Below are 12,043 nucleotides of genomic sequence, written 5' to 3' on the forward strand. Positions count from 1 at the left end.
GGATTCACTAACCACTGCGCCACGACGGGAACTCCAGTTCTACATATAGTTTTTGAAGGTACCACCATACTGTTTTCCATAGTGGTTGTACCAATTTACATTCCCACCAACAGTGCAGGAGGGGTCCCTTTTCTCCATACCCTCTCCAGCATTTGCTATTTGTGGACTTATTAATGATGGCCATTCTGACTGGTGTGACGTGGTACCTCACTGTAGTTTTGATTTGCATTTCTCTAATAATCAGTGATGTTAAGCATTTTTTCATGAGCTTGTTGGCCACCTGTATATCTTCTGTATATACAGAATGGTCTGTATATCCTGAATGGTCTTTTGCTCATTCTTCCATGGGGTTGTATATCCTGAATGATCTTTTGCTCATTTTTCCATTGGGTTGTTGCCTTTTTTGTACAACATTTTCTTTTAAAGTTCTTTAAAACTCAGTATGTCAGGAAATAATTCTGTATTTTTGCCCTCATTTAGAATGTTTGTTTGATACAGTGGAAAGTATTCAGAGACTAAGCAACCGAAAACTTGGCACAGAAAACATACTTGTATTTGCTAACATGGAATTCATGCCTGTATTAGATATAATTGTGCATGCTCCACGTTTTCAGTTTGAGTATTTTTAAAAGTTACTGTTTTAAGCTAGGAAGCAAAGTCAACAAAAGATCCCTAATAGGTTTTTAAAGTTATGCCTTAAGAATAGAATGAAACAAAATAGTATATTAAATTATATGCATTAAAGTTCTACTTTTAAAGAAACAAATACCATATGATATCACTTATTTGTGGAATCTAAAATATGGAACAGATAATCCTACCTAAAAATAACAAACAAACAATAAACAGAAACAGATCATGGTCAAAAAGAGCAGACTTGGGGCTGGGTGGGAGTGGGATGGATGGACATTTTGGGGGTTTAGGGATGCAAACTGTCATATTTGGAATGGATGGGCAATGGGATCCTACTGTACAGCACAGGGAAATGTATGTGATTGGGTCACTTTGTTGTACAAAAGAACTTGATGAAACATTGTAAATCAGCTATACTTTAATCATCATCATAATAAACAAATTTACTTCTAAAATACAATTTAAATAGAATGTTGACATAAAATGTAGGAATAAATATTTTACATATTTAGGTCATCTAACAGCAATTTAGCAATGCTACTCTAAATTTTCTCGACAGTTGATTGGATTCGGAAGATGTGGTATATATACACAATGGAATACTACTCAGCCATAAAAAAGGATGACATAATGCCATTTGCAGCAACATGGATGGAACTAGAGAATCTCATACTGAGTGAAATGAGCCAGAAAGACAAAGACAAATACCATATGATATCACTTATAACTGGAATCTAATATCCAGCACAAATGAACATCTCCTCAGAAAAGAAAATCATGGACTTGGAGAAGAGACTTGTGGTTGCCTGATGGGAGCGGGAGGGTGTGGGAGGGATCGGGAGCTTGGGCTTATCAGACACAACCTAGAATAGATTTACAAGGAGATCCTGCTGAACAGCATTGAGAACTATGTCTAGATACTCATGTTGCAACAGAAGAAAGGGTGGGGGAAAAAACTGTAATTGCAATGTATACATCTAAGGATAACCTGACCCCCTTGCTGTACAGTGGGAAAATAAAATAAAAAATAAATAAATAAATAAATAAATAAATAAATTTTCAATGAAAGAATATTAAGAAAGTCTTCTACTTATTCCAAATAGATAAATGAATTGTTAAGTATCACAGAAGCAGAGCCCTAACAAGACTGATAATTAATGTTAGAGTCAGGTCAACATAAAGAAAAACATACTTTAAAAGACCATAGTCAGTACCTAGAATGAAAACAACCCATATTTTCTTCCTGTTAATATCATATCTTAAAATTAGCAGAATTAGTGTCTTAATATGTTGAAGATAGCTAAGTGCTCTCAAAGTAGCAAAGAAAGCTTTCTATCTCTGAAGTTATGACCGTGACTTACATTTAGCTACTCAGCATACTTGTAAAATAAACCACTTCCTCTTAAAAGTCCTATATAAGAATTCTGACTCAGCTCAGTATCCGTATGAGACTCCAAACATCCTAAGTCCATAAGCAGAGATAAATTACATCACTGCTTCTCAAATGATGCTGGGAAACTTGATAAAAGCCTTGAAAAAGTATTCAAATGAAAGAAGGCATGTGGATTGGATAAAGAGTGCTATTTTAGATAGCATGAATGGAATTTTTGTTCAGTAAATTAACTGTTTCATGGCTGCGATACACAAAATCTTAGGAAAAAGTAAAGGAGTGACATTTTAACCAAGAATCGTAAAGATATATTCCACTTCTCAGAAAACTTACTGTATGTATACAACTTATATTGAGGCATTATGTAAAAATTAATATTAAACATTCAAAAAAATTCAAATCTTATTTCTACAACCATAGATTATGCCAAAAAATGCAATACAGGAGTTCCACTGTGGCTCAGTAGGTTACAAACCCAAAGAGTATCCATGAGGATGCAGGTTTAATCCCTGGCCTCGCTCGGTGGGTTAAGGATCCAGCATTGCAGTGAGCTGTGGTATAGGTCACTGAGGCAGCTTGGAACCTGTGTTGCTGTGGCTGTGGCATAGGCCAGCAGCTGCAGCTCCAATTGGACCCTTAGCCTGGGAACTTCCATATGCCGCAAGTACGGCTCTAAAAAGCAAAAACTAAAATTAAAATTATGTAAAACTGAGTTGTCTATGGATTTCAATTTACTCATGCAGTCCACAACCTCCAATAAAGCAGGTGGTCAAGCACTAATATGTATTAATTATGAGATCAACAAGGCAATGGTATGTATCTTAAGTTTTTCTAAAAGAATTTCAGACAAAAAAAAAAAAGTTTCAGCCATTTTCACATTATTATATGTAGTAGAGCTCTACAATTCCTTAGTAAAATGTCCTGTGTACTCATGTGGAAATGAAACCATATATTGAAAGAAAAAAGCTAATAAAGATAATGATGCTATCAATGAATAAGAATCAACAAGAACCAAAAAAAAGAAACATATATACAACTGAATATACCTACCTGTTGAATTTTGAATTGCGTGTTGGTGATTCTGCACCTCTTAAAAGTTGTCTGAAATACTTCAAAGATAATTATGATTTATTAAACTAATATTTAATATTGAAACATGCTATTTTCCCTTACTACCTTAAATTACGTAAATTACTTAAATTACGTAAATACAATCACAGTAAAATATGGTAAGGATTAAGATACGGTAAGTGGAAATATTCAAGCTATCTGATTTGCACAAGTCTGTAATTAACATATATATAAGAAGAATGAGATTTCTGCACTACCACTATAAAACCACTCAGGCATATGGCAAATCAGATAGATCAATTTAGTCAGAATTTACTAGTCACATATACACAAACATGGTTTTGGTATTGAGAACTTTTTTTATACTCAAATTCCATCTCCAGTAAGTTATGTAGTGGAAAATTGTACTCATTTTCTTAATTAGCTATGCTTTATTTTTCTGTTTGTTATCTGAATTATTCATCTAATGATAGCAAAGTCATTAATAAATTTTGAAATAAGATTAATATTTTGACTTACTTCATCACTGTGGCAGAACATAGGAGTAAACACATTTTCCAAGAGAGAAAGTACATGTTCATATGCTTCAAAAAGACATCTCATAGTTTGAAGTTTCACAACATCTATATATGGACCTTCAGCAACTGTTAAAAAAATTATATTGTAGAAATTATTTATGAAAAGCAAAAATACATTATATACTAGTTTAAAATTCATTACAGTGAAAGAACATTCAAACAATACTAAAACTATTTGGCAGAAAATCCACTGTTAAGGTGTAGAAATCACACTAGAATGAGGAATTAGAACAACCAAGCTCCAGTTCTGGCAAGTATTAGTTATGTGAATTGTGAATAAGTTTCTTCATTTAAGCTTTCATCTTGTTAGTAAAATAGGATAATGCCAGCCTGTGTATCTCACACAGCTGTAGCAATAATAAGCAGAGAATACATAAGAAAACTCTGAAAAGAGTAAAAGAGCTAAAAAATTCATTCTCATCATCATCTTTTACTTACTTTTTTGAATCTCTTCTACAATGAAGGGATCAAATCGAATTTTGTCAATACTTTCATCCAAACAATATGTTTTATAAATCTTCTGCAACTCCTCATGGAGAGACAGCATTTCATCATTTGATAACTCTGGCCGCAAAATCCTGTCATTGAATTCCTCTAGCAAATTCATAAAGAGTAAAAAAAAGAATTATTTTCAATGAATAAAACTATGCAATGAAAACTTCATGTTCCAAGTCTAATTGTAATCAATATTAAAAGCATCAATCTACTCATCATTTTAAGTTTTTTAAAAAGAATTGGGAATAGAATTCAGATGAAAGAGAAGCTCAATTAAATATTTTATATACTAATATAAGAACTTGGCATAGCCATATAAATCTTCTAAAATTTAAACTAGTAAAGATATTTGTAGAATTTTCTATAAAGAACATAAAATTAATTTATTATACCAAGGGTCTTTAATATTTTGAAATCTGATTCACTAAATAACAGTGAAAACTAGGCTTTTTTAAGTCCAAACCAATATTTTTAAACAATATTTCTATCCATCATGGAGGTTACAGATGAGATCAGATTAATCTTTTTTTCTAAAATGACAGACAATAGGAAAGAAATACTGACTGCCTTTTCTTCATTATAAGAGGTAACATGGAGCTTACCCCTTAATTCTTAATTATCCAAACCAAAACACAGAGAAGAAAGAAAGGAGTTTTTTAAATAAAGAAAAAACTTGAACAGAATATATAATATCTTTGGGATTACAGTAAATTCATATAATTGGGATCTTAAAAAAAAAAAGAGAGAGAGAGAGAAAATAAGGCAGAATATTTGAAGGGATAACAGCCAAGAATTTTCAAAAATGATGAAAGACACCAACTCAACATATCCAAGACTCTTAGCAAAGTCCAAGCAGAATAAATAAAAAGAAAATAAAAAAAACTACACATTACAGCCAAATTGCTAAAACTCCAAAAATAAAGAGGAAATTGAACAACCAATTAGGGAGAAAAGGGACATATATATATACAGGGGAACAAACATAAGAATGGAAGCTAAATTCTCTTTAGAAACCATGGCACTATTCAAGAAACAGTGGAATAAAGACTTAAAATGCTAAAAGAAAAAAACCTATCAACCTAAAACCCTATATTTGGTGAAAATATCCTTTTTAAATGAATACAAAATAAACATCTTTTCAGACAGACAAAAGCTAAAAGAATTTACCTCCAGCAGATTAGTACTGTAAGAAATGCAAAAAAGCTGTATTTCAGCAGAGGGACAAAGATAACAGAAACTGGTTCCGCAGAAAAAAATGAAGACTACCAGAAAAACAAATATGCCAAAATGTACATGCATGTGTATGTGTATGTTTGTGTGTGTGTGTGTGTAGACTGCTGATTACTTAAGGAAGAAATAACAATGTACTGTGGGTTTCATAGTCTAGTTAAACTACATGATAACATGCATGACAGGCAAGAAGGAGGTAAACTGAGGCACACTGAAGCTCTTATATTGTTCCTAAAACAGTAAGAAATTCTTAAATAAAGATTATGATGAAGGTAATCATGATTGTTGAATAACCACCAGAAAAAAAAAAAAAAAAGAGGAGACAAAAATAAAAAGTCAATAGAGGAGACTATGCGGACAAGCCATAAAATAAGTTTCAATAAACTTCGAAGGACTGAAATCACACAGAATATACTGTCTGATCAAAACTGTATTAAATTAGAAATCAATCACCATAAGATACCTCAAAAATCCCTAAGTCTTTGTAAATTTAACAATACACTTCAAAATAACCCAAGGGTCAAAGAATAAGCCATGAGGAAATCTAAAACCATTTCAAACTGAATGACTATAAAAAACACTACATTACCAAAAACCCTAGAATTGAGTTATATCAATTCATGGAGAGAAATTTATAGTTTTAGGTTCCTATATTAGGAAAGAAGAAATGCGTACAGATTAATCCTAAGTGCTTTCACCTTAAGAAACTAAAAGTGGTGCGAACTAAACTCAAGGTAAGCAAAAGAATAGAAATTTGAAAAGATGAAAGCTAAAAATTAGAAAATCAAAAATATTTCAAAATTTCACAAACCACTATCAATATAGATTAAGAAAAAAGAAAATACAAATTACCAATAAAGAGGGGACATCGGAGTTCCCATCGTGGCTTAGTGGTTAACGAATCCGACTAGGAACCATGAGGTTGTAGGTTCGATCCCTGGCCTCGCTCAGTGGGCTAAGGATCTGGCATTGCTGTGAGCTGTGGTGTAGGCTGCAGACAAGGCTCAGATCCCATGTTGCTGTGGCTCTGGTGTAGGCCGGTGGCTACAGCTCTGATTAGACCCCTGGCCTGGGAACCTCCATATACCGCGGGTGCGGCCCTAGAAAAATACAAAAAAAAAAAAAAAAAAGAGGGGACATCACTACAGGTTCCATAATAAGAGAACATTAGGAATAACTTGCTGAAAAAGACAGACAAGAAGCATTTCAAAAATCCAGTCCATTCATGATAAAAACTGCCAGCCAATTATGGCCAGAAAGAAATATTCTCAATCTAATAAAGGGGATCTGCAAAATAAAAACAAACACACCAAAAAAAAAAAAAAACCCAGACTAATATTATACACAATGATATAACACTAAACGATTTCCCCCTAAAGCAAGAATGTCAGTCTCACCACCTCAATATAGCATTGTAGTGAAGGTATTAGCCATTATAATAGGCAAGAAAAAGAAATAAAAGATACAACATTACAAAGGAAAAAATAAAACTATGTATTTGCAAATGTCATGACTGTGCATGTAGAAACCCTAAGGAAATCTACAAAAAAGCTACTAGAACTAACAAGTAAATTTAGCAACATCATAGAATACAAAGTCAATATGCAAGAAATTAATTCTATTTCTGTATATTAGCAACAAACAATTCGAAAAATTACTTTAAATGCCACATGCAAATAAATCCAAAAACAAAGACGCCCCATTGAAAACTACAAACCATTTTTATGGAAATTAAATAATGGTGAAATAAATGAAAAAAATATACTGTGTACATGCACTGGAAACCTAAACACTGTTAAAATCTCATTACTCCCCAAGTTGATCTACAGGTTCGATGTAACCCCAATCAAAACATCAAGCAGGCTGAGGGAGGGAGGAGGCATTGGCAATATGATTCTAAAATTTATATGGAAGTGCAAAGAACCTAAAATAGTTAAAACAATCTTAAAAAAGAATGAAGTGGGAGACTTTAAACCACCTAACTTCAAGACTTACTAATAGCCAAAGTAATCAAGATTGTGGTATTGACCAAAAACAGCAGACATACAGATCAATGGAAAAGGACAGAATCCAGAAATAGACACATGCATATACAGTCAAATGCTTTGTCAAGATAGGAAGGAAAAGTCTCCTCAAAAATACTGGAAAAAGTGAATATCCATATGGGGGAAAAAGGAACTTTCACCCTACCTAATACCAACTCAAAAATTATTTCAAAATAGATCACAAACCTGGATATAAGGTATAATATTACAATGCATCTAGAGAAAAACAGGCAAATATCACTTTGACTTAGGATAGGCAAAGATTTATTAGGGAAGTCTCAGAAAGCACTAACCATAAAATTAAAAATTAATACACTAGGAGTTCCCATCATGGTGCAGTGGAAACGAATCCAACTAGGAACCATGAGGCTGCAGGTTCGATCCATAGCCTTGCTCAGAGGGTTAAGGATCCAGCGTTGCTATGAGCTGTGGCGTAGGCTCAGGTCTGGCATTGCTGTGGCTGGGGGGTAGGCCAGCAGCTATAGCTCCAATTAGACCCCTAGCCTGGGAACCTGCATATGCCATGAGTGCAGCCCTAAAAAACAAACAAAAAATGGATACACTAAAGCTCATCAAAATTTAACAGTTCTGTTCATCAAAAGACACTACTTAGGAGTTCCCGTCATGGCGCAGTGGTTAACGAATCCGACTAGGAACCATGAGGTTGCGGGTTCGGTCCCTGCCCTTGCTCAGTGGGTTAACGATCCGGCGTTGCCGTGAGCTGTGGTGTAGGTTGCAGACGCGGCTCGGATCCCGCGTTGCTGTGGCTCTGGCATAGGCCGGTGGCTACAGCTCCGATTCAACCCCTAGCCTGGGAACCTCCATATGCCGCGGGAGCGGCCCAAGAAATAGCAACAATAACAACAACAACAAAAAAGACAAAAGACAATAAAAAAAAAAAAAAGACACTACTTAGAAAATGAAAAGACAAGACATAATCTGGAAGAAAATATTCATAATACTTTTCATAATTCATATTCATAATATATTCTATATCTATGACAAAAAGACATGTATATAGAATATATAAAGAACTACTATAATTTAATGACAAAAAGAAAAACAATTCAATAAAAAATAGACAAAAGACAATTCCACAGAAAGACATTTAAATCCAATAAGCACATGATAAAGTGTTCAACTCCGTTAGTTATTAGAGAAATGCAAATTAAAAGCACAACAGGATACCACCATACACCACCTAAAATGGCTAAAATTAAAAAGATAAACACTATCAAATTTTGGTAAGTATGTGGCACTCTCTCATTGCATGAGGAATAAAACAGTACAATCACTTTGGAAAACAATTTGGCAGCTTCTTATAAAATTAACCATGTATCTACTCTGTGACCCACCAATTCTACTTCCAGTTATTAAATATATGCCCAACAGAAAGCCCTGTACAAGAATATGCACAGTAACTTAATTCATAATAGCCCAAAAGTGACAGCAGTCCAGATATTATCCACCTACAAAGAGAATGAATAAAAGAAAGTGTGGTACCCTCAAACAAAAGACTACTACTTAGCAGTAAAAAAGAGCAAACTACTCATCTATACAACAACACGAATCAATCTTAAAATGTATTATCCTGAATCAATGAAGCCAGGCACAGAAGAGTACATACTATGAGATTCCATTCATATAAGGAAATTGTTCAGGCAAAAAACTGTGCTAAGAGAAATGAGACCAGTGAGTGCTCTGGCAGGAGTGGAAGCAGGGGTGGATCTTTTGGGAAGAGCCCTAATGGAACTTCCTAGGGTTATGGAAATGTTCTTTATCTTAATAAAGGTGTAGGTTACAGAGATGTGCAGATTTATTGAAACTGATCAATCTATGTACATTTAAGTTCCATGAGTTTCATAGTGCAAATTATACCTCAATTTTTTTAAATGTATATTTTAAAAAGAAATTAGGTGCATAAAAATTAATTTTTTCACAGATAGTCCATACCAGTGTCTCTAAGTCCAATCATATAAGATGTTATAGAGGAGTTCCCTTCATGGCTCAGTGGTTGACGAATCTGACTAGGAAACATGAAGTTGCGAGTTCAATCCCTGGCCTTGCTCAGTGGGTTGAGGATTTGGCGTTGCTGTAAGCTGTGGTGTAGGTTGCAGACACGGCTCGGATCCCGCATTGCTGTGGCTGTGGTGTAGGCCTGCAGCAACAGTTCTAATTGGACCCCTAGCCTGGGAACCTCCAAATGCCACGGCAGCAGCCCTAGAAAAGGCACAAAGACAAAAAAAAAAAAAAAAAAAAAAAAAGATGCTATAGAAATCATAAAGTAAAACATTTTCTATTTTATTATTTAATCAAAATAATACTAACAAAAACTGTGACAAAACACTAATGAAAGGGTTTTTAATGTATTTTCATTATTCTGAATTTTTAGTAGGTTTTTTCTGCTAATAGGATTTGGCTGAAGTCAGTTACAGATTATATCCCAGTGTGGAAAGGAGTGGACACTTGAGAGACAATTTATAGGTATTCTTAGAATATCTGGTAAATGAAACTTAGTACAATGAGAGATGACAACTACAACATCAGATCTGATCTAAATATTCAAATAAATGAACAATTTTAACAATGACTTTAGTAAAGTACACAGGTAAACCTCACCCACAGTCAGACAAATCTGCAACACATGCACCGCTCCTTCTTGTTTCAGGAAGTTCATAAAGCGAAATAAGAGATCTTGTTGCTCTCGGATTTGCTTCAATTCTAACTTCAGCACCTTGATACAATATAGGAGGAGGAATAAGTTAAGGTTATATAAATACGTGATAAAATTGCTTATATCAAAATTAATGTTATTCCTGAAAATACTTACAGATGGTTTTTTATTTCTAGGTTCTGCAAATTTCTGCAAGAATGGAACCAAAGGGGAAGGTGGTTCAGTTGCTTTTTCAGGCTTTAAAGAAAGAGAATTAATTAAGTCATTAACATGTCATTTGGTTTTACAGATATGAATCAAAATTCAATGCAATCTGAAGTATTTTCTAATATGTATGATACTCACTGGACTGTCATCTATGAAGATGATAAGCAAATGATTCACAACATCCTAATGGAAAATAATAAACAGACATCAAGACAATTCCATTATTGTATTCTGCCCAGAATTCTCAAAGCTTTTATCATATCATGAAAGATTCTAGAAAAATGAAGAAACAAATGGAGCAGTGGTAAAGCATCTGCACTTATGTAATACAGACGGACTTTTTTAAAAAATCTGTAATACAGGGTTCTCAACCTTTAAAGGTGAAAATGGGAAAAGTTATTCTGACTTTGGCATTTAAAGCATTTATAAATTATTTATATTTCTTCAAAATCTTACTGGATCAAAAGTAAAAGCAACTCAAGTATCTATCAATGGATGAATGAATAAACAGAATGTGATATACACCTACAATGGAATATTACTCAGCTTGGAAAAGAGAATTCTAACATATGCTACAACATGGATGAAGCTTGAGGACATTACGCTAAATAAAATAAGCCAAATATAGCAAATGTTGCATCATCCCACTAAGGTGAGGTACTCAGAGTAGTCAAATTCACAGAAAGTACAATTAGGAAGGAATGTTACCAGGGGCTAGGAAGAATAGAAAATTAGTTTATATGGGTGAAGTTTCAGTTTTGAAGATAAAGAGTTCTGGAGATAGATAACAGTGATAGTTGCTCAACAATATGACTGTACTTAATACCACTGAATTGTACTTAAAAAAATATTTAAGGTGGTAAATTTTAGATGTATTTTATCACAACTAAAGAAAAAAAATTTTTTACGTCTTACTGGATCAGCTAGGAAATCCAAAGAAGGAAGGAACACTGAACCAGAGAGGATCTCTCTTAAAAGTAAGGTCAGGGATCTGGAAAAGGCACAATAATGTATATATTTAGTGATTTACATCAGTCCTTACCTGGAAATCTTGTTAACATGTAGACTATGATTCAATAGGTCTGAGGTGAGCCCTGAGATTCTGCCATCTCTAACAAGCCCCCAAGTAATGCTCATGTTACTGGTTCAAAGACCACACTTAAAGCCTTTAATTGGCTAAAAGAGAATACTATTTAAGATGGAAAAAGCATTTCTTCAGCAGGAGGAACTTGAGTAAGCATTAGAAAACAAGGTCTCAGAATATTAAAATTTAAATACAATAAATATGTAAAAATAATACTTGTAACAGTGTAATTACTTTATTATAAATATTTTAATATAAAACAATTTGTTTAAAATATTTAATTAAAACATTTAAAATATTAAAATTTTTAAAATTAAACATTTTAAATAAAGTAATGTTTAAAGTACATCACTAAAGGAGTTCTCTTGTGGCTCAGCAGGTTAAGGACCTGACATCATCACTGCAGTGGCTCAGGTCACTCCTGTGGTGTGGTTTTGATCCCTGGCCTGGGAATCCACATGCCACAGACACAGCCAAAAAAAAAAAAGTGCATCACTAAAAATAAGCCATGGTTGAATATATTGCACAGCACAGGGAAATACAGTCATTATTTTGTAACAACTTTTAATGGACTATAATCTATAAAAAACTGAATCACTATGTTGTACACCTGAAGCTAATATATTGTAAACTAGC

The 12,043-nt window shown here is 33.7% G+C and overlaps 1 protein-coding gene across 15 annotated transcripts in view; it reads right to left on the reverse strand.

Annotated features, from left to right (window-relative positions):
- Nucleotides 1–12,043, reverse strand: part of SNX14 (sorting nexin 14) — a 371,843-nt gene that overhangs the window by 37,470 nt on the left and 322,330 nt on the right. For 10 of the 15 annotated variants that reach the window (XR_014805338.1, XM_084959456.1, XM_084959431.1 and 7 more), the window contains exons 9-15: nt 11,239–11,314; nt 10,462–10,506; nt 10,273–10,353; nt 10,062–10,176; nt 4,111–4,266; nt 3,614–3,738; nt 3,074–3,132 (exon numbers count right to left, since the gene is read on the reverse strand). Coding sequence is in view for 13 of the 15 variants with exons in the window: in XM_084959456.1 (XP_084815582.1) it covers nt 3,074–3,132; nt 3,614–3,738; nt 4,111–4,266; nt 10,062–10,176; nt 10,273–10,353; nt 10,462–10,506; nt 11,239–11,314 (657 nt within the window). In the remaining 2 variants the exon portion in view is untranslated. Of the gene's footprint in view, nt 1–2,664; nt 3,133–3,613; nt 3,739–4,110; nt 6,475–10,061; nt 10,177–10,272; nt 10,354–10,461; nt 10,507–11,238; nt 11,315–12,043 lie in introns of all 15 variants that reach the window. The other 5 variants (XM_084959467.1, XM_084959460.1, XM_084959464.1 and 2 more) reach the window with 3 other exon arrangements.

This window comes from Sus scrofa, chromosome 1 (assembly GCF_054392235.1).
Source record: "Sus scrofa isolate SSC_HxYL_T2T_F1_AM1 chromosome 1, Sscrofa_HxYL_maternal_Yorkshire_Landrace_v2.0, whole genome shotgun sequence".
NCBI classification, from domain to species: domain Eukaryota; kingdom Metazoa; phylum Chordata; class Mammalia; order Artiodactyla; family Suidae; genus Sus; species Sus scrofa.